The sequence below is a fragment of the Anolis carolinensis genome, chromosome 2 (assembly GCF_035594765.1).
Source record: "Anolis carolinensis isolate JA03-04 chromosome 2, rAnoCar3.1.pri, whole genome shotgun sequence".
In the NCBI taxonomy this organism is placed as follows: Eukaryota; Metazoa; Chordata; class Lepidosauria; order Squamata; family Dactyloidae; genus Anolis; species Anolis carolinensis.
This window is the reverse complement of record NC_085842.1, coordinates 156,962,048-156,989,410: the sequence shown is the minus strand read 5'-3', so window position 1 is coordinate 156,989,410 and position 27,363 is coordinate 156,962,048. Positions and strand designations below refer to the sequence as shown.

The window sequence follows — 27,363 nt, the reverse complement described above, 5'->3', positions numbered from 1 at the left end:
GCAGCCTTAAAACTCAAGTTAATACTCTCCAGCATTTCCCAGGTGAAAAGAGCTTAGTGTATTCAGAACACGCCTCACACATTTGATCACCCACACATGGTGTGTATACTTTACACCACCACCATCATCGTATAATCCTCTATAGTAGATGCAAGTGTGTTACATATTTGAAGCCACTGCATATTAACGGCGCCTACATTTACAGGTTTACATAGGGATCATGAAAGTCTATCAATCTCTACTTTCCAGGCAGCAGCTACTGTGATGTACAGGGTTCTGTTTTTCTATTGACGGGGAAGAAGCTGGCTGACATTCCCTTCAATCCCCTTGTACAAGCCTTGAGCATGAGAGGGAATTGCAAAAAGGTCCCATTTCTGTCTCTCACAACAAAAATCATTAATTGATGGTGTTGAAAGAGCAAGTAGTTGCTTATCAAGCAGCGAGGGAAATAGATCCCCATCAATTGCAGTGGTTGTTTCCTGGAAATTGGAGATTTATGGGGTCGGGATGGGATTCACTGCCTAGCATCATCACTTATGCATATATAAATGACATACAGGATTCCAACCATTATCATAATCACCATCTACCACTACAATCATTATTAGCGCTGTTCCTCCAGTTTTATGTTCTTTCTGCTTTTTAAAAAATTACTATACTATTCTGTTCTAAAGAAATGTCAATAAAACAACCACAGTGTTCTCCTATTATAAAAAGCAAAACAATGTTGGACACAACATTCACAAGAGGCATTGTTGTATTTATAGAATAACTACAAAGAAACACATCCACTGAGGTGGAAAGGAAGCTAATGCACCATGTGGGAACACTAGAATGTTTTTGTTTTAAAAAAGACATCTCCAAACCTCCCCAAAGGCAAAAACACAAAAAAGGGACAGGTGAATAGGGACAACTGGAGCATATGAATATAAGTTCTACTGTCAAATAGCACAGCTAAGCACCACAACTGTTACAGTATAATATAGTCTTCTTCAATGATAACCCCTCTAGATGTGTTGGTTGACAGCTTCCATAATCCTCAGTCAGCATGGAGTGATGGGAGGCTGGGATGATGGGGGTTGTAGTCTAGTACATGTGGAAGACGCCATGTCGGAAAAGGCTGGTATAGCAACTATAGAATTGTTCTTCTACTTGAAAATACTTTCTCCATGCAAGTCAGGAAACATTTCCCCTTCCACACTTCTTTGTCTGGATCTTGCTACAAGAACATCTAGACTGAATAGTGAAGCTCTGAAACCTCTCTACAGCCACCAGCTTTCTGTAGGTGGCATCAACCTCCCTCTCTGCCCAACCTCTGCCTCTATCTGCAATATGAAGATAATGATTTTGCCTACAGATCTGTTGTTGTAAGGATTGTTGAGATCATCTGTAGGAAGCACTTTGAACACTAGCAGAGTGCTATATAAATGTTAAATTATATATATGGTTGCTGCCAATCTGCCTAAAATCATAGTCCTGTGGCTGCTCCACAGTACTGGATACAAAATTTCGTGAGCATTCAAACTATCCAAGATAACTAATCTGAGAATTACAGAAACATCAGAATTGGAAGAGACTACCAGAGCCATGCATCCAGTCCAACCCTCCCCGAGATCTCTCATCTAAACCCCCTCACCAGGCCCAGGCCTTTGGCACAAACACAAATTCTTATTTGCAGTTGCCATTTATTTAAGTGCATGTGAATTACACCCGATTACATTGTTTTTCTATTTCCTTCTTATTTGTCCATTTACATTTGTAAATCTCTTACAGGAAGAAACCTGTCTATATCTGCTTATGGAATTCTGAAACGTACCACATCCATAGCTACTGCTGTATAAACCAACAAAAAGACTGCAGAATGCCCTTTCTTAATAGATTAGATAAGCAAAATCAGGAATGGAAGAAAAGGAGAGTGAGAGGAGGCAGCTTGGAGGCAATTCTCTGAGGGTGCAGTTACACTGTAGAATTCATAGAATTTCACACAACTTTAACTGCCAGGGCTCAATGCTATGGAATGATGGGAATTGTAGTATTACAAGGCCTTTCGCCTTCTCTGTCAAAGCCTTACCAACTACAGCTCTCAGGATTCCAAAGCCTTGAGCTATGGCAGTTAAAGTGGGGTCAAGCTGCATTAATTTTTCAGTGAAGATGTACCTTTAGTGTATTTTACTTAAGACTTTTCCACACTGTAAAGGTTAAGAGCACTGTGATTCCACTATAATGGCCATAGGAGTCTGAGGCTTGCTGTTTGGTCAGAGGCACTACAGTTCCTTAGTTGAAAAGTATCAACTGCAAATCCTAGGATATCACAGGATGGAACCATGGCTATCATAGTGGAATTAAAGTGCTGGAGAACTCCTACTGTCATGGCTAATTGTTGGGCAGATACAAATTGGAAATCCTATATAACTAAGGAATACCACATTAGGAAGCTTGCCTTAGTTATGAGGATCACATGTTATGAACCCCCAACAATGTCATCACCAAATATGGGCATCCTAGTATAGGATATTCAAAGCTAGATTTTGTTGTTGTTGCCACCTTTTATCCAGTCCTAACAACCTAATCATCAGCGTTAAAGAATTTAGATATATTGTGTACATTAGCTAGGCAGTGTTCATAAAAGTAGGATTTACAGTACATCTGGCCTGTCTATTTTAGAAGACATTCTTACCCAAGGGAAGTTCTGTTTTAAAGGGGATTCAGAAAACATATTTTCCAGATCTCATTAAACTCCAATTTCCATTCATTCCAGCCAGCATGGGAAACAGCCTGGCATGAGGGGTAAAAGCATGAAGACTGGAGGGGTGGAGAGAGAGCGCAAGCATATGATTTCCCAATGCCATAAGAATAGATTGTGCTTGCAACACTTAAGGATGAACCACAGGGAGCCTGATATGGCTGCAGCTTCAAAACCCCTTTCTTTGGGAATGCTTTATCTGGCATCATATGGGCCAGGTCCCAGTCTCTTAGGTACATGAAGAGATGTTGTGAAAAACGTGGGGCAACTCATTCCTGCCTTGATTTGCTAAACACCTTTTCCAAATTCTCCCTTCCAGACACCACCTTTTAAAAAGCACAGGAACCTCTATACAAATCCTTTCATGCTTTATTATCTGAACAGGCCTGGATAGATAGGGTGGATGTGAAAGAGGGTAATTCACTGGTGGGAGTCTGCCCTTTTCACCAGTTCAGTTCCAGGAAACTTAATAATTGTGTGTACATGCTTTCAAGCCATATAAAACTACTTCATAAATGAGCACCTAGGGTTTCCTTGAGCAAAAAGGAACCCTCAGAGGTGGTTTTGCAAGTTCCTTCCTCTAAAATACAGTGTAACATTACACTATGTAACAAAATTTGGAAAAAAAATATGTTCCTGGTTTGATAGTGTTTTTTCCTGTTTAATTGTGCAGTACTTACTTTAAAAGTAGTTGTTATACTCCAAAAACTTTATTTTTCTGGCTACCATTTTTAACCAGGCTGGAAAAATGAAGTTTTAGCAGTTTAATAAACTTTTCCTGGTAATGTTTCATTGTCTGGGTGGAGACAAGAGGGAGCTAGAAAGAGAAGGATGGTCCATTTTATAGTGAGGGGAGTGGATGGGTTGAAGAAAGAAAACAATTTTCACGTTTTCCTGTTATTCCCCCACCCAGGTCACTGTTGTGGAAACAACCCTAGTTTATGACATGGGGAAGGAGGAAGGGGGATAAGCAACAAAAAGGGGGGGGGGGGGAATTTTATTTATTTATTTATTTTTCTTTGTTTTATATCCTGCCTTCTCTCCCTCATTGAGACCAGAGTGCCTAACAGCCTGCAACAATTCGATGCCATTCAACATAAAAATACATGACACATAATAAATACTTTTTTTGGCTAAAACAACATGTTAAACCAGCATTTATACCCACTGTATTAAAATCTGCCTCCATCTCATTGCCATAGTCACAATCTATTGCTGTTAACAAATCCATTGCCATTAAACCCAGTTAACCACTGTCTTCCCCAAAAGCCTCTTTCCAAAGAAAAGTTTTTATTTGTTTTCTAAATGACAACAGGGAGAGATCCATTCTAATGTCCTTTGGAGGGAGTTCCAGAACCGAGGCGCCACTACCGAGAAGGCCCCCTCTCTCTTGCTCTCACACCTGTGACAGGGGTGGGACCAAGAGTAGGGCCTCTCCAGCTGATCGCAGGGCTTGGGCAGGCTCATATCAAGAAATGCGGTTGGACAGGTAGGTTAGGACTGAACTGTTCAGAGCTTTGAAGGTCAAAACCAGCACCTGGAATTGCACATGGAAGCAGACTGGTAACCAGTGGAGCAGACATAACAAGCAAGCTGTTCATTCCCGTTCGGCACTCCAATAAGCAGCATGACTGCAGATCTTTACACCAGCTGAAGCTTCCAAATTGTCTTCAAGGGCAGCCCTATGTAAAGCGCAGTTGGTGCACAAGTTTTAATTGTGTAAAGGCTCCCCTAGCCACCACCAACACCTGAGGCTCCAGGGTCAGTGATGAGTCCAGGAGAACACCCTAACTGCAAACCTGCGTCTTCAGGGGGAGTGTAAACCCATCTAATACAGGCTGTAACCCTATACCCTGGTTGGCCTTCCGATTGACCAGAAGGACTTCTGACGTGAGAGGAATGAGACTGTTTGTTTGCCCTCATCCAGTCAATTACCGCCATCAGGCACTGGTTTAGAAATGGGATGGCTTCCTTGGAATTGGGTGGAAAAGAGTAGTAGAGTTGGGTGTCAACTGCGTAGAGGTGGCATTGCACTACAGAATGCCAGATGATCTCACCCAGCAGCTTCATGTAGATGTTAAAGAGTATGGGGGATTGAACAGACCCCTGAGGAACCCCACAGGACAAAGGCCAGGGGTTTGAACAGGAGTCCCACAAAACTACATTTCTTCCTGTAACTCGCTCCATAAAATGGACTAGCCTTCTCTCCCTATCGCCTCCTAGTGGCCTCTGCTCAGATAATGGAACAGTACCCTTTCCCCATGTTTTCATGTTAGAGCCAATTAGGAAATGAGATTTATAGTCCAGGAACAAAACGAGTTATATAGTGTTATTATCTTTCCAATATCCAAAGTACAAAAAATAATGACTCAAAATTGAGAGATCTAGATAGGTAAAGGTTTTCCCCTGACATTAAGTCTAATTGTGTCTGACTCTGGGGGATGGTGCACATCTCCATTTCTAAGCCGAAGAGCTGGCGTTGTCCATAGATGCCTCCAAAGTCATGTGGCCGGCATGACTGCATGGAGTACCGTTACCTTCCCAACTGAGCGGTACCTACTGATCTACTCACATTTGCATATTTTTGAAGTACTAGGTTGGCAGAAGCTGGGGCTAACAGCAGGAGCTCACCCCGCTCCCTGGATTCGAACCACCGACCTCTCTGTCAGCAAGTTCAGCAGCTCAGCACTTTAACCCAATTTGCCATCAGGACCCTAATAATAACTCACAGGCGTCACTGGTGGTCCCCCCACCCAAGTAATAACCAGAGCAGACCCTCTTTAGCTTCCAAGACCAGCCTGGATGTTGTGTCTTTAAGAACTTTACTATGTACAGACATGCCTTGAAGTCGCCTGTCTGGGATTTTCTTAGGCAAAGCATCCTCAAGTGGTGTTTTTGCCTATCCCATGAGCCTATAACGTGTGAAATCAAGAACCTTGAAACACGTGGAGCGTCGTGCCTTTCAATGCGTGCCGTGGAGGGAGGGAGGGGCGGAGGGAGAGCGGGAAGGAAGATGGCTTCGTAGCGACGGGCACCAAAAGAGAACGCATCTTCCCTTCCTACGCCCAGCAGCTTGGCGCAAACGCAGGGACCCCTAATTAGATGGGAAAGCAGCCTTTCTTTCTCCATTGGGGGCGGTTTCCCCCTTCTAGAGGGTCGTCTCGCGGCGAGGAGCGGCAGAGCCAAGCCAGCAGGGAGTGTGTGCGTGTATGTGTGTGGACGCGCCCGCCCCTTAGAGAGAGAAACCCACGCCTAGGAGGCGCCATGTCTGTAAGGGAGCGATAAGCAACAGGGGCTGCATAGGGGTCTCTCTCATTCTGTCTCGGGGAAGCCCCCTGCCCGGACCTACTCCCTCCCGCCGCATCCCCACGTGCTCGGGAATGTCTCCTCTGCTCCGCAGGAGGGGGCGGCCCCCAAACGTGCCCTCCCCGCATGGAGGGGGAGAGGGAGAGGAGTGGGAGGAAGGCGCACATGGAGCAGCCACGCACAGGCGGGGAGAGGGTCAGCCTCGTGTGAAAGCAAAGCCTCTTGACACGCCCGCTCCCCACATACAGATAGACGTTTATCTGCGTGTATATATCCGCACGTGTATGTGTATCTCTATGAACTATCATTTTTTTAAAAAACTGGGAAGATTAGCTATCCGCTATGTATCTTCCCCCTTCCAGTAATGGGTGGTTTACATGCTTGATTTCTCCCCTTTCATCCAGCCTTACATTTGGAGTGTTTCATCCTTCAGCTTGTCAAGTCTGATATCTTGAGGGCTGCTGTTTTCAGCTTCAGCAAGCCCCGAGAGCATGGCCAATGGTTCAGGGTGGTGGAAGTTGTGGTCCAAAAGCCTGAAGGCCACTTGGTTAGGGTTGTATCATAGCACACATTGGGTTGCTGTGAGTTTTCCGGGTTGTAGGCCATGTTCCAGAAGCATTCTTTCCTGACATTTCACCTGCATCTATGGCAGGCATCCTCAGAGGTTGTGAGGCCTGTTGGAAACTAGGCAAGTGGAGTTTATAGATCTGTGGAATGTTCAGGTGGAAGAAAGAACTTGTCTATTGAGGCAAGTATGAATGTTGCAATTGGCCAGCTTGATTAGCCTTGCAGCTTCAAAGCCTGGCTGCTTCCTGCCCGGAGAATCCTTTGTTGGCAGATGCTAACTTTCCCTGATGGTTTCTTGTCTGGAATTCCCTTGTCTTCTGAGTGTTGTTCTTTATTTACTGTCCTGATTTTAGAGTTTTTGAAATACTGGCAGCCAAGTTTTATTCATTTTCATGGTTTCCTCATTTCTGTTGAAACTGTTCACATACTTGTGAATTTGAGTAGCTCCTCCATGTACTTTGACATGGTGGTTGTTAGAAGTTCTGTGTTCTCAAATAATATGCAGTGTCCAGGTTGGTTCATCAAGTACAGTAGAGTCTCACTTATCCAACGTTCTGGATTATCCAACGCATTTTTGTAGTCAATGTTTTCAATATATCATGTTATTTTGGTGCTAAATTCGTAAATACAGTAATCACTACATAGCATTAATGTGTAATGAACTACTTTTTCTGTCAAATTTGTTGTATAACATGATGTTTTGGTGCTTAATTTGTAAAATCATAACCTATTTTGATGTTTAATAGGCTTTTGCTTAATCTCTCCTTATTATCCAACATATTCACTTATCCAACATTCTGCCGGCCCGTTTATGTTGGATAAGTGAGACTCTACAGTACTTGCTATGGCTGATTTCTCTGGTTGAGTTAGTCTGCAGTGCCTTTCATGTTCTTTGATTCATGTTTGAGCAGTGCTGCGTTTGGTGGTCCCTATGTATAGCACATATTCTTCCTCATTCAGGACACCCCCAAGAGAGCCCAAGCTGTGTATCAGAATATGAGGGCCCAAATGCGCAGAAGCACATGTATCAAACCCAAGGCCTGTGGCCCAAATCCATCCCACCATGTTGTTTTATGTGGCCCTCTAGATGCTGGGCTACTCTATTCCTCATCGTAAGACATCATGATCAGAGCTGATGGAAATCAAGATACTGTAACTTCTGAATCACTGCAATTTGTTCTGCTTAGTCAGTATAGTAGGGTTTGGATCTAGAAACAATGCTTGTGGATATGATGTCTGACTTTAAAATGTCTTTTAACCTTTCCCCATCCTCAGAGCCACAAGAGCTTTTGGGTTGGAATTCCCATCATCCCAAGTCCACATGGCGGTAATCAAAATGGTGGGAGTTGTCCTTCAATAACATCCGGGGACCCAAATTAGGTAAAAACTAAATACCGACCACTATGTGAAAAAAAATTATACAGGCCCTTTGTATCCATGGATCCTCCAGCCCTTTGAAGGCAACCATAATGCTGATGTGGGCCTCAATGAAAATGAGTTTACATCCCTGGTCTTGCCTGATATTGGAAGCCAAGAAGGGGAAGCACTTGTTAGGGCTTAGATAGGAATCTGTCAAAGAATGCATATACATAATACACAATGTGCACAAAATTGGGGAGTTCTGCACATCAAGCCCTACTCTGCAAAATTGGACAGAAAAAGATCATTGGGGGAGTTGAGGAAGAGACTCACTGCTGGGTGAGGTGGGGGTACAGCCATCCATTAGACAAAGCCAGATGACCCCCTCAAAAATCAGATCTAGAAATAACACAGCTTGACACCATTTTAACAGCCATGGCTCAATGCTACAGAATCCTAGGAGTTGAGAATTCAGTGAGTCCGCAGCACTCTCTGGCAGAGAAGGCGAAATGCCTTGCCAAACTACAACTGTAGCCTTGAGCCACAGCAGTTAAGTGGTGTCCAACTGCATTAATTCTAGTCTATATGCACCCTTAGTTATCATGAAAGGGCTACATTTTTTTCTACCAAGGAAGGTGAGACGCTCCTTGGAATTCCTGCCACAAGTGCCAAAACAAGCTGACTGTTTGCTGTTTTGGGGGAAAGTGTAGGTTGGAGATTTTTAACTTTGTGTACTCTGATTTAAGAAGATCTCATCATTTTCTGTATATATGTGCCTTTGTGTCCCCTGCCAACTACATTAATTTCATAGGATTTTCTTAGGCAAGGAATACTCAGAGGTGGTTGTTAGTTCCTTCTCTTGAAATATAGCCTACAGCACCTGGTATTCCTTGGCGGTCTCCGGTCCAAGACCTAACAAGAGCTATCCCTTCCTTGGCTTCCAAAATCAGACAAGACTTTAGTGCATTTGAGCCCTCTGAAATACAGCCTGTACTGTCTTGGCTGAAGTGGCGTCGTTTCTGAGGAAGAGAATGTGTGCTATGATGCAGCACTAACCTAGCTGCCTTCAGATTTTTGACTACAACTCCCACCACTCCAGTCATGGTCATGCTGGCTAGGCTTGCTGGGATCTGAAGCTGAAAACCTCCAACCTACACCTTCTGGAAAACAGCTACTGTCAGGATACCGCACCTCCCTTTTAACACTCTTCACAAGTTGAAAGAGAGCACACAAGATGTAAATAAATTTGGCTAGATGAAAGTGGAGAAATCAAGTTTATAAACCAACCATTACTGAAACTGGGGAGAAATACCTAATCTATTTTTTATAAAGGCTTGCCTTAAAGACTTTCTACATCATTCCAAATGAATGTGGGTAAGCCACTGATGAAGGAAAGGCACTTTACACATACCCATAGATGCCTTCTCTCCCCATCACAGCTGAGGTAAGGTAGGTAAAGGTTTTCACCTGACGTTAAGTCCAGTCATGTCTGACTCTGGGGGTTGGTGCTCATCTCCGTTTCTAAGCCGAAGAGCCGGCGTTATCCCTAGACACCTCCAAGGTCATGTGGCCGGCATGACTGCATGGAGCGCCGTTACCTTCCCGCCAGAGCAGTACCTATTGATCTACTTACATTGGCATGTTTTCGAACTGCTAGGTTGGCAAAAGCTGGAGCTAACAGCGGGCGCTCGCTCCTCTTCCGGGATTTGAACCTGGGACCTTTCGGTCTGCAAGTTCAGCAGCTTCAGTGCTTTAACACACTTCGCCACCGGGGCTCCAGCTGAGGTAGGTGTCTTTATTTCATAAATTTTGTAGCTGTCAATATTTAATTTTTAATGAGACACAAATTATTTATTATTATTATTATTATTATTATTATTATTATTATTATTATTATTATTATTATTATTAAATTGATGCAGTGGCTACAAAGCCAGGCAAATGGTAAGGAATCCTCTCTGAGTCAGGGTATAAATAATTTTAATAACAACAACTGGCTTTGTTTTGAACTGATTTGATGGCCTTAGGCAATCTACTTTCTTTCAGTTTCAACTTTTACAAATAGCAATCCTGACCCACACTGCAATACAACTGAAAAAGATATAAATTTGCCTGCAATATTTTCTGTCTAAATACTCTGCAATAGTGTCAAACTTGTGTGTCTCTCTCCCCCCCCCCCCCCCCGGTATTTGAACTTCAGCTCCCAGAATTCCTGGCCATTGGACAAGCTCTTTAAGGCTTCTGGGAGTTGGAGGCCAAACAACTAGAGGGCTGCAAATTTGACACCTGTGCTCTACAGTGACACAATTGAAAAATATTGCTATATTATTTTATGTCACTAAACTGTCAAATCATATCATGCAAATACAGACTTTCATAACAGTATAATATACCAGAAGAATTTTAATTTGTCAGAACATTTCAAATTACTTTATCAATCTTGTGCTGTAACTTCTTTCAATAACAAATGATTCCCATTTATTGCAGAAATTGTTAAGTCATCAATGTCCTTAGGACCAACCAGTAAAGGATTGTAAGCCTCATAAAATGAAGTGTGTATTAAATGGCTTTGCCAGGCTACTTCAGTTACTCCTCTCCCTTTATTGATACAGGTGCCAGGGTTACGGCACATGAAAGATGGAGGTTTGGACCCCTAAAACACCCCATTGTGGAGAAAAAAAGGAGAACCATCGCCACTTAAGGTTGCAAACCAGGGCAGTATAAAAATGTTGACAATGCTCTATGTCGTGTAGTATGAAATATTCAACCAAGAATTAATTCATTATGTAAAAATAAACAAGCACATCCATCTTATTACTATGCAAATTGGCCTTTTGTCTTTAATAAATGGTAAATTTAATATGTATACCAAATAATGGTTTTAAAATAAATTTCATGATGATTTATAATCAGTAAATGTTTGATTTGTATAGCTATTTTATATACCTATATATCTGGGATAGAAATTTCTCAGGCGAAAAGGAGTCGAGAGTGGGAAAAGTTTAAAAAGTCCTGAACTGGGTGATGCTACTGTTATGTGGATTGGAAAGTGGTTAATTGGCCGAACCCAAAGGATGCTTACCAATAGCACTTCTTTATCCTGGAGAGAAGTGACCAATGGGGTACCACAGGGGTCTGTTCTGGGTTCAAGACTATTCAACATCTTTATCAATAGCTTAGAGGACAGAGTAGAAGGCCTGCATATGAAATCTGCAGATGACACCAAATTGGGAGGAATAGCTAATACCTCAGAAGATAGGATCAGAATCCTAAATGGCCTTAACAGAACAGACAGCTGATCTAAAGTTAACAAAATTAATTCCAACAGGGAGAAATATAGAGTACCATACTTAGGCAATAAACATGAAATGCACAAATATAGGATGGGTTGACAGCAGTCCATGAGAAAGGGATCAGGGTGACTTAGCAGACCACAAGCTGAACATGAGTCAACAGTGTGATGCTGCAACTAAAAAAGCCAATGTGATTTTAGGCAACATCAATAGGAGTAGTGTTGAGATTGAGGGAAGTCATAGTCCCACTTTATTCTGCTTTGGTCAGACTTCACCTGGAATAGTGTATCCATTTCTGGGCACCACAATTCTGAAAAGATACTGGCGAGCTGGAGGGTGTCCAGAGAAGGACGACCAAAATGATCAAAAGTCTGGAAGCCAAGTCCTATGGGAGCTGGGTATGTTTAACTTGGAGAAAAGAAGACTGAGAGGGGATATAATAGCCATGTTTAAATATTTGAAGAGATGTCACATTGAGGAGGGGGCAAGTTTGTTTTCTGCTGTTCTAAAGATAGTGACTTGGAGTAATGAATGCAGATTGGAGGAAAAGAGATTCTACTTAAATATTAGCAAGAACTCCTGACATTAAGAGCTGTTTGGCAGTGGAATATGCTGCCTCAGAGTGTGGTGGAGTCTCCTTCTCTGTAGGTTTTTAAACAGAGGTTGGGTGACCATCTGTCAGGAATGTTTTGAATAGGTATTCCTGAATGGCAAGGTATTGGACTGGATGACCCTCATGGTCTTTTCCGATTCTATGATTTTGTGATATGAGCTGTGAGGTAGAAGAGACCAAGCAAGATATTTTTCCAAGAGACAGCCATGTTAATCTGGTTTCATTATAAAAATAGGGAAGAAAATGAGAGTTTTATTTCAGTATATAACTCCATAGACTATAACTCCCTTTTTCAGATACAGTAACTTCTTCAGCTCTTATACCATCCTTATATAATTTCATGATGGAAACAAAACTGTAATATAGTACTGCACTCTTTCACATTACATAGTTGCAAAACTAGAATTCCACTTTAATTACCATGATAAAATCATGTGGGATCCTGAGATATGTCGTTTGATGATGCATTACTCTGGCTGAGAATTCTAAATTTCCCTCCCTAAACTGCAAATCTCAAGATGTCATGAAATGTTGCAACGACAGTTAAAGCAGGATTATAGTGTTGTAATTATGTAGTGTGAAAGGACCCCCATGTATTATTTTAGTAACATCACCAAGAAAGGCTGTTGTTGGCTTGGGAAAGGTGCAGAAGATAGCAACTATCAGAGAATTGGAAAAACTTCCCCAGAAGGAAATATTATGGTGTATGGAACTGCATGGAAAAAAAGCAAGGAAACCATGATAGAAAGATCTAAAATTAGGTACGGTACTGAGAAAGTAAACATGGAGAAGCTTTTCACCTTCCTTCATAATACCAGAAACTGGGATCACCTGCTAAAACAAAATGGTGAGTGAGTAAAGGGATGTTTTTACACAGCATACACTTTAATAGCAGAACTTACTGCCAAACACAGCTACCAACTGGAATGAGAGTCAATATGATGCAGTGGTTTGAGCATTGGACTACAAATCTAAAGACAAGGATTTATATCCCGACTCAGTTATAGAAATCTATTGGGAGTGTGATCCTGAGTCACAATCTCTCAGCCTTAACAAATTTAGTCAAGTAAGCCCTATAAAAGTTTGCCTTAGGGATGCCATAACTCAGAGAAGACCTGATGTCACACAACAAAAAGGAAAATGAGTCTTCCAGTTTCCACTGCCACTGAGCATGCTTAAGTCTCTCTCTAGCATGAGCTCTCTTAAAGGTTCTCCCTTATTCTTCCTCCCATATTTCTAAATATTTTATACTCTTGCAAAGTTTTGGATTGATTTATGCCTCCTTTTTGCCCATGATTTATTTCACTGTTTTGACAACACACCACAAGATAGCACTAGAAATAGTGGGCACCAATAACCTACAGCAGCAATGGAATGAGATGGACTGAAAGGTAGAGGCATGGAAAGTTGAACAGGAGCAGCATTAAAAGACCCAGAATGCATCTATACTGTAGAATTTATGAAGTTTGACATGGCTTTAATTACCATGGCTCAATGCTATGGAATTATAGGAGTTCTAGTTTTACAAGGCCTTTAGCTTCTGCCAAAAATTGCTGGTGCTTCAACAAACTACAAATCATATATTCAATAGCATTGAGCCATGGCAGAAGTGGTGTGAAATGGTATTAATTCTACAATGTAGATGTACCTCCAAGGAAAGAGTCAAACTGAATTTGATCAAAGATCAGGAAGGGATGGTGCCTGCTGAAAATGCCTAGATATAGATTTAGAGCAAATATATTCGGATATAATGTTGGCCAGATGAATTCTAGAATAGGATGGGGTTGAAAATTTGGAACGGAATGCAAATTTGCAGCACCTAAGAGGCCTCTGTGCCCTAAAGGCACCAGATCCTGCCTAATTTTGTCTAATTTTGGAAGCCCTGGGTAGTACTTGGATGGGAGATCACCGATGAATACCCAATACTGTAGATTACATTTCAGAGGAAGAAACTAGAAAAAACCACCTCTGAGTATTCCTCTCCAAAGACAATCCTACAAAGTTCATGGGCTCATTGTAAGTTAACTGCTAAAGGCATTCGTTCTCATCTGGTCTTTGAAGTTAAGCAACATCAGTCCTGGTTAGCACTTGGATGGAAGAGCATCAACCAATACCAGGTACTGCAGGCTGTATTTCAGAGGAAGGAACTGGCAAAATTGTGTCCTTGGCTAAGAAAACATTATGAAATGCATGGACTCGATATAAGCCTTTGAGAGACTTGAATGCATACACACACATGCACGTTATTAAAAGCTTTCTATGATAGCAATTAAAAAGCTGTAAATGCACCCTTTCAGATTTCACATAAGAAAGCAGAAAGTCTGCAGTAAACAACTGTGACTACTAGCTAAAAGGGACTATTGTGACCTGGTTAAATTTCTTCTCTTCTTGAAATATAGCAGTATTTCAATACAACTTAGCTTGAAAGGAATGTATTACCTTTTAACATATTATTTTTGAGAGTACCAAAGGGCAACAGTGCAATCTTTCCAAGCAACATAACTAGTGTTGCCAATACTGGAAGGAGCAGCAATATTTACAGTACTTGTTATTTCTAAAATCTATTGACTTTTTGTTTCAGTATTTGTCACTTTTCCACTTTTGTTTATCTAAAAGTAAAAGCAAACATGACACCAACATCATCAGTGCATCATGCTTGTTACGATGATTAAAATTAACAAGTTATCCAATATTAACAAAAGAAAACCAAACCAGCAACGTTTGGAACAGCACTTTTAAAAAGTCTCCAGGCTCTTGCTCTGGGACCCCAGAAGTGTGATCTAGATATTCTGCCTCAAAGATGTAATAATAAGCCAAGCGTTCCTCTGATGCAAAGCTCTATTTTGAATTCATTGGCATCAAACCACTGCTAAGACAACAGACACTGTAATTGCTGTTCCAAGCACCCTGAATGTGAGCCACGCCACCTTCCATGATGAGGATTCAAACCACTTCTGTCTGAGCGGCAAACCATACATTACATGCAAATGAAGGCAACAACTCTCCAACAGATTTTGCTTATGTTCCAAATTAAAAGTAGCTTTGGGAGATGGGAACGCTGCATGGAGGAACAAGGGTGAGAGGGCCTATTTCCCACTGAGTCCTTCTGGGTGGGGATATATTTAAACAGAAAACCAACTGCTGAAGGAGGGGTAACCCACTGCTCCTGCCACCACTCCCTACTAAAAAATGTGACATCAGAACACTGTCTATTTACGAATTTTAAAAACCGTGTCAGGAATTTGTCACATACACATGCAAGCAACACTTGCCAAGACAGCTGAAGAGCATAGGGCTTGACCTACTATTCAGAGGGTGGTCTCTAGAATGTCTAAAGGGGCAGCCAACAGTTTACTGTTTATTAGTGTATAGTACAACCCCTGTATCTGTAGCGGATGCATTCCTACACTTTGCGTGGATAAGCAAAAAATGTGGTTAATAACAAATCCTACTGAACTCAAGGACTTGCCGTCCAAGAATAGCATAGAGTCATGCTGGAGAACTTAGAAAATTCCTAGAGAAGACATATTGCGTCAGATGTAGATATATGAAATGGTGGTACGAATCCTGCAGATACAGGGCTCATACTGTATGTTCACAAACAGGGTGGGACAGAGGCACTTCTGGAGTCTTCTGCCTCAGGTGCCAAAAACAACTTGGGCTGGTTTGGTTAATGGAGCACTTGAATTTGGGAAGGGAAGGATGCCATTTGCCACTCTCTTCAGGCAATAGAATGTTTTAGGCTTACCCTATTTTGATGAGCCTGATAGAAACATTATTCCATCACCACCACATCATTTTTGAATTGTAGTATACAGATATTTTGTTTGGCACTTCTCCCTCTTGTGTGTGTGCATCTCTCTTCTCTGGCCCTAAACTGCCTGCTCAATCTGTGCATGTGAAAATACAGGATGACAACTGTTATGCCCAGATGAAATCTCCCATACTTCCTCTTCCAAAAGCAGGGCCCTTCTCTGTGGACCTCCTGCTGCGGAAGGAGTGGTCGAGGTGAAATAAAGCACAGCATGTATACAACTGGCAAAACCTTATCTAAGAAACACCGATGGTCAAGGGGTCATCAGATGTTGACAGGCGACTTGAAGGTACATACACACACAAACACACAATAAATCCTCTCTGCTCACATTCATGCAGTCAATGTGAATAAACAGAAGGCGATGCTTTAACATTTTTTAAAGTCATGTTTGAACCCAGTCAGAAGTCACCATCTGCTTTCAAAGCTCCATACACTAGGGCGTTGAATGCCCTAACTGGGTTTACACTTCTGTGGCATAAAAAATGAACTCTGTACATAACCCCCTTTCCTATTTCCAGCTTAGAGAACCCACTCGGAAGTTTAGGCTGGAAATAAGCCCAGTCTAGAGATATCTTATCACTATATGCAATGCCTGGCATGCAGGTATTCAAGAGAGGTGTGTACATACCAGTACGGTTTGCTTCATCCGGACAGGCTGAACAGAACTGGACTTGGAGACACAAAATAGAAAATCCTTAAAATTGCCTCCTCCCCTATGACTGAAGGGGTAGAAGTTCTTTCTGGCCTGATCTGTGTTGTCACCGCTGCAATTACCGTCCCCTGGGGCAGAAAAATGAAGATTGGCCAAAGAGCTTAAGACCAAAACTATCCATGACCAGCAAAGTCCCACCCTCCCTCTTCTCTCCAGCAAAAAGCATTCCTAATTGACCAAAAAGCTTGTTTTCCATCTCCGTTGTCACCCCCAGTTACTCCCAGCATGGCTTGTCTTTCATTTAATGGAGGGGGGGGGGGATACATACAAAATAATATTCCTTATTATTTTTAAATAGGAGGCTTTCAACCAAAAAGGATTTACTGTCAAGTAGATGCCTACCCTCAGGAAAAAGAGTGAGGCAGGGAATTCAGCAATGAAAGGCAGAGGATGGGAAGGGCTTGGACTCTTATCCAATCTACTGCAATTAAAATGTGGAAGGCGAAAAGAAAAGCAACCACAGGCTCCACATCCCCACTTCTGGATGGAAAGTAAGGGTAATTTTGTAAAATACAGTTGGAAAAGACCACAAGTGCCATCCAATCCAACCCCATTATATGCAGGAATAAACCATTAACCCACTCCAAGCAGATGGCCATCCAGACTGCTTAAAAACTTCCAGGAAAAGGAGACTCCATCACACTTCAAGGCAATAGCATATTCCACTGCCAAATAGCTCTTACCTAATATTTATGCATAATCTCTTTTCCTATAGTTTGAATGTATTGCTCTATGTCCTAAAGACCATCCACACTGCAAAACTAGAACAGTTTGACACCACTTTAACTGCCAAAGCTCCATCCTATGGAATCCTGGGATTTGTAAGTTTTTGTGGCACCAGAACTCTCTGACAAAGGGAAATATCTCATGAAACTTCCAGAATTTCACATACAGTTCTTTTAATATTTCTAGATGGAGTTCATCTTACTCTGGAGACTTGAATTCATTCAAAATAGTCCGGTATTTTTGTACTAACTCTTTATCTATTTTACAGTGCATTTCCCATCTGCATCAATTGCTCCATTCCCCCAAGATTCAACTGTTTTTCTTTTAAGCAAACAAAGAGGCAAGTAAGATATTGCATGGTTTTTCTTTTCTCTGTCCCCGTTAACATTTCTTCATCTTGTCCAGGCAGTGGCCCCTTCATTTCCTTGAACTTCCTTTTGCTACGAACACAACTAAAAAGTCCTTTTTATTATTTTTGACAACTCTAACGATTCTAAGTTCATTCTACACTTTAGTTTTTCTAACTTTCTCCCTAAATGTGCTGGCTATTCCTTTGAATTGCTCTTTAGTAGTTTCTTTTTTATTTCTTGTATATGTCCTTTAAAAATTTGAGCTCAGTTGAAAATACATATCAGTTCTGATTTCTGTAGACACCTCTCATTTTTCTTGCTCATTGGAGCTGTTTGCAATAATATTGTCAGTATCTTGCTTTGAAGAAACTCTTATCCATTATGAACTCCCTTCCCTTTCAGTATTTTCAACCATGGCATCATACCCAGTGTTTCCCACAGTTTACTAAAATCAGTAGTCTTAAAGTCAAGAATGCTTGTCTGACTATGCTTGACTTGCCCTTCCCACTGTATAAGAAACTCTGAAAGAGCATAATCACTCCTGCCCAAGAAACCCACCACTTCCACCCCATTTACCAAGTCATCATTGTCCGGTAGAATCATATTTAAAATAGCCAATCCCCTTGTTGCCTCTTCCACTCTCTTGACAATGAAATTGTCTGCAAGGCAAGTGAAGAATTTGTTGGACTTGATTTTCATGGCAGTTTTGTCTTCCAAAAAATACCAGGATAGTTAAAATCTTCCATTACTACTACATCTCTCCTTTCTGAATGTGTAGTCATCTGTTACACAAAAAAGGAGAAAGGTTCCCAAGGAGATGAAATGATGCATGCTTCTTCAACCTGCTCCCACAAGTCAAATTATAGCCCCCATCATCCCAATTGGCATGGTCCAATGACCATGTTAACTGGGGATGGCAGGGGTTGTATACTAACATGCCTGGAGGGCACTACATTGAGGAAAACTGACATACTTCCAAATACAAAACTGACCCACCTTCTGTTCATCTTTTAAATTTTTTTAATTCCTCAATACAATGGGTGACTTCAGATTCACTTAAAGACCAAGAAGAGCCATTATTCTGATACCAGTTCCAATCCTTTCACCCTACTGTACTCCTCCAATTTAGCATATTTGCTTCCTATTCCATTAGGAAAAATATGCAACTAGAGTTAACCAGTGCAATATATAGTGTGTATCACACAGGCGGGAATTCAGACATGGTATGGCCTACTAGATCTGCAATTTAACAACATACCTGGAGGGCTTGATGTTTCCTGACACTTAGACCTAAATGCAATTGTATTCCAAATTATAGTATATCTATTTAATTAATTAAACTTGCATAAGTCTTAAAACAAACGTTTTCATTGGTCCAAATGAATTCTTTCATAGAGACTAAAAACTGGGTGAAGATTTCAGTCTACCATGTGCGAAACCCAAAGCACACATAATTGCCTAATTACAACAATTTGATAAAACCTTAACTTTTATGGGCCCATCCTAATGAATTGAGGACTCTGTAATTTGGTGAGAGATATCAGGAATTCTCTGCTATGGTTCAGGGGAGAGCTCTGGAACTCTGGTGGAAAATTCTAAGCCCCTCGCCAAACTACAGCTTCCAGCATCCCATAGAAAAAAGTCATGGCAATTAAAGTGGCGTATACATAGTAGGATTCAACTCAAAACCCACTGGGTGACTTTGGGCAAATCATTCTAGTTTCCCCAAATCTGTTTATCTTACATGACCAGATTGCAGCAAGAAGAAACTACCGTAAGCTTATTGGAAGAAAAGGCAAAATACAAATGTAATACAAATAAATAAGCGGAAGACACAAGCTAGAAGCATGAAAGGAAAGGAAGGAAACTAATTACCAGGAGCTGTGGACTCTTAGAAGCATGATGCTAATGGTTAGAAATCTGGGCTACTTTTTCCAACAATTTTCCAAACGTGTTCATCCATATGTGTCATTACAATCTGTCACTATGCTCAGACAGTGGCTAGAGGAGATGGACAAACAGTCTCATAATCTGGAGGGGGGCCAGATTGGATAAGGCAGAAAGAAAGAGGTGATCAGTCCACATTACCTCTTCCATCTGCAACTTCAGCACCCAATTCTACAATTCCCTTTTTTGCATATAGGGGCAAGATCCATAGATAATGAAAAAAGAAGGTTAATGGTGGAATTCAGTACCCTGCAACAGTCCTCAAGAAGTGTTATGACTTAGATAAGAAGTGCTGGAAATGGAGGGGGAGAGCAGAATGGAAGAATTCACATTTCCAACATGTGATGTATATGCCTCTCTCCCCACCTCACTATCCCACTGAATGGGCATGGTCCCCCTCCCTCTAAGGCAGACATTATGAGAAATGCCAAACCCTACAGGCCTATCCCTTTATGCCATCTGATCATCTCTACCTCCCCCTGCCAGCACTCACCCATCACTTCAAAGTGGAGCAGCTGTGCTTGCCTGCCAGAAATGCCCAACCCAAGGCAGGTGGGCAGGAAGTCCCAGTCCTGGGCATAAAAAGAGCTGTTCCGGCATCCTACAGTGACAGGAGCCCCATAGCTAGCTTATTATTATTAATGGGCTCCTATGGAGACTGACAAAGAGGTTCAGACCAGACTGGCTGAGATGGCTTGCTGGGTTTCCTCAGCCAGGGCCTCTTTCCATTTGGACTGAAAATATTTCTAAGTGGATTACCATTGGGGAAAAAATTCGAGGAGTGGCATTTATGAACCCTTGCATTTTTTAGACATTACTGAAACCCTGAGTGAATAGGGTGATAACAGGATCTGGCTAAGAAGAGAAGTTTTCTAAGCCCTCTGCTCAGGCCAAGCCTTAGAAGTTTTCCCAACAGGATTTTTGTAGCTGGTCTTTGGGGTGCACCATACCTAGATACAAAGTTTGTAGTACCTGCCATTTCAAAATGGAATTATTTGGTGTATTCCATTTCAAGGAATACATTCTCCATCTCTTTCCTCTCTAATGTACAGGAGATCATCCACCAAACATCTGCCTCCAAAGGGCTCTCTCAGGCTAGGTTGCTCTGGTTCATAGGTATGAGGTGAGTCTGAGCTCTGCTCCTGGCACATTGCCAACTCTGAGAAAAACTTCACTGCTACAAGGAGATTCAATATAACACCATCCACTGTCATCAGAAAACCACCATGTGTGCACTACCAAGCCGATGTATATAGAGATTTCTGGGAGCTGATGTCCAAGGGACAAAAAGTTGGGAACCACTCTGTTAAAGGAAAGCTAATGATGACCCTGGGTGAGCAAAGAAACCGCCTCTACCCTCCTCGGGTATAAGAATCAACCCTTTTAACTCATTACACTCACACCAAGGATAGTTGCTTGTTTACCACCAACAACTACTATGTGTGACTCTTCCATCACATCCCCCATTACACAGCCCCCCTTGGGATAGCTGCAACAGTGCCATGAATAGTCCTTTCCTCCTCCTATTATCTCCTTGCCTTGACTCCCTCAGCCCCCTCCTTGCACCCTCTGCCCAGCTCTCCAACATCATTCCCCTCGAAGTTCACCCTTTGTCCCCCACCCCACAGCTCAGTGATCCACCATGGTGCCAGGTTCCTTTAGGGTGGGCATCTCCCAGGCTTAAAATAGCCCCTTCTCCCAGCCTGCCAACTCACCACCTCAGAGTCTTCGAATCCATGGAGATAGGAATCGTCATACATGGGGGAAAAAGATGATGATGATAATGATGAAAAAGAAAAAGCTCGGGTACCAGGACACACAGAGAGGAAGGGAAGGAGGGAGGGGGAGAAGAAAGGGGATTTCTTTCCTCGTTGGGACAGGGGTTGAGAGGAATCCTGTGCCCTCAAGCCCCAGCTGAGCTGAGGGACAGTGGATGGGCACACGACACAGCAAAGCAGCTCAGTCAGCCTGCTATCTTCTGTCTGATTCCTCACAGTTGTGGATGCTCTGGTTCTCGGCTGAGCAGTAACTGGGGAGTGGCAGCAGACTGGGGGGAACACAATAGTGCCCACCCACAGCCCTCCCCTGGGGGCAGGCACAGAGAGAGATACACAATCGAGGAAGGGAAGAAGGCGGGCCTAAGGTGGGCAACACAGCGACTGGGCTGTCCAGACTCACCCATGCTTTCTTGGGCCACATGGAAGGAGTGGCGGCTTTGTCAGGTGTTCAGATGAAGAAATAACAGGGCAAAACTGACTTTTTTTCGTATTAGTATCAGCTTGAGAAACTGCAAGTTGCTTCTGGTGTGGGAGAACTGGCTGTCTGAAAGGACATTGCCCAAGGGACACTCTGATGTTTTACCATCCTGTGGGAGGCTTCTCTCATGTACCTGCATGGGAAGCTGGAGCTGACAGACTGGAGTTCACACTGCTCCCTGGATTTGAACTGCCGACACAAAGCAGTATTAGTCCTGCCGACACAAAGGTTTAACCCAGTGGTTCTCAACCTGTGAGTCCCCAGATGTTTTGGCCTTCAACTCCTAGAAATCCTAACAGCTGGTAAACTGGCTGGGATTTCTGGGAGTTGTAGGCCAAAACCCCTGGGGACCCACAGGTTGAGAACCACTGGTTTAACCCATTGCGCCAGCGGGAGCTCCTGAAATAAACTCACTCTAGGAAAAGATCTGAACAGTGCCATGGGGCAATCAAATCGGAAGAGGGGCATGGAGCAAACAAAGGGGTCTGTCTCCACCAGAAGCCAACCCATCAGGCTCCATCACCCCACCGAAAACAAGCAGATTTGAGGGGCACCAGCTCAGGATGCCTGTATTTCATACATCCAAGACTTTATATGAAGAGGGGCTTGGCATCAGCTTGGCAACAGCTTTCGTATTCTCTTCCCATCTGCCTGCAAATCCCAACGTTAATCCTCATGTGTCAACCCAGTGCCTTCCCAGCAACCCTGAGCCGCCTCTCTTCAAACCAACTTGACAGACCCCTTTGTTTGCTCCATGCCCCTCTTCCGCCTTCCACCTCTCCTTGCCCCCAAGCCCCAACATTCGCTCTCACCCCCAACTGGCTGAAATACACCCTCAAATCTCCCATGCCCCCCTCCGACTTTGGCACAGGTGCCCTCATCTGATCTCTCCCCTGAAACGGGTCCAGTGGGAGGGAGTGGAAGGCGTGGAAAGGGCTCTGTCAGAAACGGGGCCAGATGGGGATTTCCTCCCTGCAGTTCCCCCCAAGCTCTGTCTCCATATGCCTCTCTCCAAGCTCGGTGCCAGAGCTGCCACTAACCACCTCCCTCATCCCCAATTTCTCTTTATCTACATAGCTAAAGTTGGGGAGAAGCCCAGTAATATGCAGATTTTTTAAAGGTCAGACCCCCCCCCCCCCCAAACATGAGAAGGGAGCGAGGAAAGCTCCACTTCGCCCTTCCCTCCAAAATCCAATAAAACCATGAAGGGATGAGAAGGCGCTTGCCTCCCTGCTGTTGCCCATCTCTGCCCGCCCCTTTTTACAGTGCGCCCGCCCAGGGTCCCTGGAGTTCCAATGAGGCGGGTGGGCAAACTATAGGGCCCCCCGGGAGGGGGGGAGAGAAAAGAAGATGGTTAAGGAGTGGTGAGAGGGAGAGACCATCTCTGGCCTCCCCCTTTTGCGATAGTGCGCCCGCCCAGGGTCTCTGGAGTTCCTTCCAATGAGGCGGGAGGGCAAACTATTAGGCCTGGGAAAGGGGGAGGGAGGGTGAGAGAAACAAGACTGTTTAGGAGTGGCGCGAGGAAGGGATGATATTAAGAAGGCGCCTGTCCCATCTGTCTCTGCCCCTTTTTGCCCGCCCCCCCTCTGTTGACAGTGCGTTCGCCCAGGGTCTTTGGAGTTCCTTTCAATTAGGCGGGAGGGCAAACTATAAGGCCCGCGAGGGGGGGGGGGGGGCTGAGAGAAAGAAGACCGCTTGGGAGTGGCGCCTGTCCCCCTGCCTCTGCCCCTCTTTGGCTCCCCCTCTGTTGACAGTGCGCTCGCCCAGGTTCTCTGTTGTGCCAATGACGGCGGGTGGGCAAACTATAAGGAACCGGGGGGGAAGGGAGGAATGGAGTGGAAGTGTGGGGAGTGAGAGGCTGGGAAGCAGCGGCGGCGGCTGCGCGGTGAAGTTACCTCGTTGAGCAGGAAGGTTGCGCTGGAGTCAGAAAAAGACATAGACGAGCGGAGAGGGAGCCGGCCGGCCGGCGGGGCCCGGGAAAGAAGGCAGGAAGACGGGAAGGAGGGGGGAAGGCAGGCAGGAAGGTGGGAGGGAGGCGCCTTCTCCGCGCGCTTCCAACCGCCTTCCTGGGCGGCCGCGGGCTCCCTGGCTGGCTGGCTCGCGCTCCTCGCGGCTCTCCTCCTCCTCCTCCACTCCCGCCGAAGACGACCGCGGTGCGCGCCCCCGCCAATGGGCTCGGGCACGCGCCGGGCGCTCTCTATCTAATCCCATTAGCGGGAGGGAGGGAGGTTCGGAGGGAGGCGCCCAGCACAGCCAGCCAGGTTCTTACGGCGCCCGCTCTCTCCCCCCCCCCCCCCCCGCATTCATCCTCTTCCTAATCAGAGGCAGGGAAGGAGCCGCTCTCCCTTGCAACCCCCCCCCCCCCCCCCGAAAACAAGTCTATAAGAATGTGTTGTCGAAAGCTTTCATGGCCGAAATCACTGGGTTGCTGAGAGTTTTCCGGGCTGTATGACCATGTTCCAGAAGCATTCTCTCCTGACGTTTCCCCCGCATCAATGTTAGGCAGCCTCAGGTTGTGAGGTCTGTTAGAAATTAGGCAGGTGGGGTTTATATATCTGGAATGTCCAGGGTGGGAGAAAGGACTGTTGTCTGATGGATGCAAATGTGAATGTTGCAATTGATCACCTTGATTAGCATTGAAAAGCCTTGTAGCTTCAAGGCCTGGCTGATTTCTGCCTGAGGGAATCCTATGTTGGGAGGTGTTAGCTGGCTCTGATTGTTTCCTGTCTGGAATTCCCCTGTCTTCTGAGTGTTGTTGTTTATTTACTGTCCAGATTTTAGATTTTTTTTAATACAGGTAGCCAGATTTTGTTTATTTTCATGGTTTTCTCCTTTCTGTTAAAATTGTCCACATGCTTGTGGATGTCAGTGGCTACTCTGTGTAGTAAATAAAGAACACCATTTAGAAAACAGGAATTCCAGACATGAATCAGTCAGGGCCAGCTAATGCCTCCTAACAAAGTATTCCCCCAGGCAGTACGCAGCCAGACCTTCAAGCTGAAAGACAATCCAATGCTAATCAAGCTGGCCAACTGCAACATTCATGCCTACCTCAGGCAGACAAGCGTTTTTTCTCGCATCCTGGACATCATTCCACAGATATATAAACTCCGCTTGCCTCGTTTCCAAGAGATCTCACAACCTCTGAGGATGCCTGACATAGATGCAGGCAAAACGTCAGGAAAGAATGCTTCTGGAACATGGCCATACAGCCCGGAAAACTCACAGCAACCAAGTCTATGACATATTACTCTGGCAGAAATCCTCATCTGCTGTGGGGAGATGGGAGGTGCTCACCTGCCTTCTGGACAGTGTGTGCCCATAGCCCTTGGAGCACATAATTGAGAAGGCTCCTGAGCATGTACAGAGTTTATCTCTGATGACACTCTCCCACACAAAGGGAAGACTTAGACTTTCAGACAACCCAGATAGTTCGGGTTTGGGGTTTTTGTGGGGGCATTCATTCCCCTTTGGAAACCCTGACAAAGCAAATGCCTAGCTTTCTCTTTTCGCCCAGCCCCTATAGTCATTCAGGCCCTGGAGTAGAGGCCTGGATGTACAGAGAGCACACCTGCCAACAGTGGGTGAATGAATGCAGTTTGACACCCCTTCAATGGCCATGGCTCATTGTTATGAAACCATGGGATTTGTAGTTTGGTGAGGCCTCGGCCCTCTTTAGCCAAGACGTTGTAAAATGGCAGCTCCTATGATTCCATAGCACTAAGCCATGGCAGTTAAATGGTGTCAAACTGCATTCATTCTACAGTGTAGATGCACTCAAAGACACTATGCACAAAGAGAAGAATTGCATGAAACAGCCAGACTTTGAAGCTGCAAGGCTATTCAATGCTAATCAAGGTGGCCAGTTGCACCATTCACACTTGCCTCAAGCAGACAAGAGTTCTTTCTGTCACCCTGGACCTTCCAAAGAGATATAAACCCCACTTGCCTAGTTTCCAACAGACCTCACAACGTCTGAGGATGCCTGCCATAGATGTGGGTGAAACATCAGGAGAGAATGCTTCTGAAACATAGCCAGACAGCCCAAAATTGCATTGTTCTCTATTGGGAACAGAGTGGCATCCAGCCCCAACAAGCAAAGGCCTTCATCCCTCTGCAGGGTCCATCAGCATCCTCCCCATTTCCGACCCAAAGACCCCTTTTGTTCCAGGCTCTAGGCCAGGAATACTGAATATTCACCAATATTGTTAGGGAATGATTTTAAGGAGTGTGTTTAAAAAGATTACTTGGATATGACTATTCAGATACAATAGACTTTCAGTTGAATGCAACTCTCAAGCAACCGGCAAAAAACATCAAAGTTATTATACAGTACTTTTATTTTTAAAGCTGTTTTTATAATTTATTATATGTTTTTAAGGCATTAAATTATTCCCTCCATGTAAGCTGCCTTGAGCCCCCCTCGGGGTAGAGAAAGGCGTGGTAGAAATAGAGCAAATAAATAAATAAGTATAATACAGTAAAACATCTTTGTCTTAATTTGCATTTAATGACTTTATTTCAATATGAATATCAAGCCAATACAGAGTTAATGGTATGGTATAGAATGGGATATAGTATTAGTTAAATTTAAGCAACCAGAAACCGCATTTATCCAGCACCTGTGAATCCCTAGGGGTGCTAGTTAACTGAGGGTCTCATGTATATCTAGTTGTCATTCCACCTCCAGGGGTTTTTGGATGTCCATGAATACTAACTTCACACTTACTACATTGTGAAAGGGCAATGGAGTGTGAGAAGAGAAAGCAAGAAAATGGCACTTTAAAAACTTCTGGGGTAGAAACAATGGGAATGATGTGCCTCCTGATAGGAAGGTATATGAACAGTTAGTTACCCTATTGCCGCAGCCAGTAGACCAAAAAAAGGAGAAATAATTTTACTCAACATCCTGGACCGAAAAACAGGCAGAGTTGGTGGGTATGTATGGCCATGTGCCACAAATTAGTAGCCCCCCCCCCGTAGTCCCCCCCCCGTATTGCAGCACACGTTGTGGGGTATGGGGAAAGGCACAGTTTTGGAAAAGCCTTCAAAGCCCATGGGGCAGTGGTTCTCAATCTGTGGGTCCCCGAGTGTTTGGGCCTACAACTCCCAGAAATCCCAGCCTGTTTACCAGCGGTTAGGATTTCTGGGAATTGAAGGCCAAAACATCTGGGGACTCACCAGTTGAGAATCACTGCCATAGGGAAACCCTGATGTGGGAATCAGTTGAAAGCAAAAGCTTTAACAGTTACTCCAGGGGGTACAAGTAATAGAGACTTTGCAGTTGAGGGTTTTTGGTTTTTTTGTACAAGAACTTCCTCTATTGGACACAGTTACCCAATGCATAGGGCATGTGCCTTAGGTATGGGGCAAGCAGGAAAAGGGGGCAGCTGCTAGACAGGGCCCTGTTGCTGCATACAGTGAGATTACTGGTTCAGGCAACAGCTGCTGGAGGAGAGTTGGAGACGGCAGCTTCCTCCTAAGCCATCGCCGTGGAGGATAAAGCTGTGGGTGCCACCCTGCCTGTCCTGGAGTCCTCACCCCAAACGACCCTAGTTCCTTGAGGTGCAATGGAGAACATAGCACAATGGAGTTGAACCAGATGGCCTTTGGAGTCCCCTTCAACTCTCCAATTCTATGAACAAAATCCTGCCACCGGTGCTGAGCTATGCCT

General features: G+C 44.0%; 1 protein-coding gene and 1 long non-coding RNA gene across 5 annotated transcripts in view; one reads left to right on the top strand and one right to left on the bottom strand.

The window, feature by feature from the left end:
• The window catches only part of cacnb3 (calcium voltage-gated channel auxiliary subunit beta 3), a 51,202-nt gene that overhangs the window by 23,401 nt on the left and 438 nt on the right, over positions 1 to 27,363 (bottom strand). Inside the window, exon 2 of one of the 4 annotated variants that reach the window (XM_008104024.2) lies at positions 16,327 to 16,478. The exons of 1 other annotated variant lie outside the window; for it this stretch is intronic. In XM_008104024.2, the coding sequence (XP_008102231.1) occupies positions 16,327 to 16,344 (18 nt within the window). In that variant the 5' untranslated portion in view covers positions 16,345 to 16,478. Of the gene's footprint in view, positions 1 to 16,326; positions 16,479 to 21,148; positions 21,462 to 23,584; positions 23,886 to 27,363 lie in introns of those variants that run through there. 2 more of the 4 variants (XM_062970906.1, XM_008104022.3) reach the window with 2 other exon arrangements.
• LOC134296312 (uncharacterized) lies at positions 5,740 to 10,892 on the top strand. Its single transcript, XR_010003012.1, has 2 exons — positions 5,740 to 9,760; positions 10,588 to 10,892. It is a non-coding gene; the product is annotated as an uncharacterized LOC134296312 (long non-coding RNA).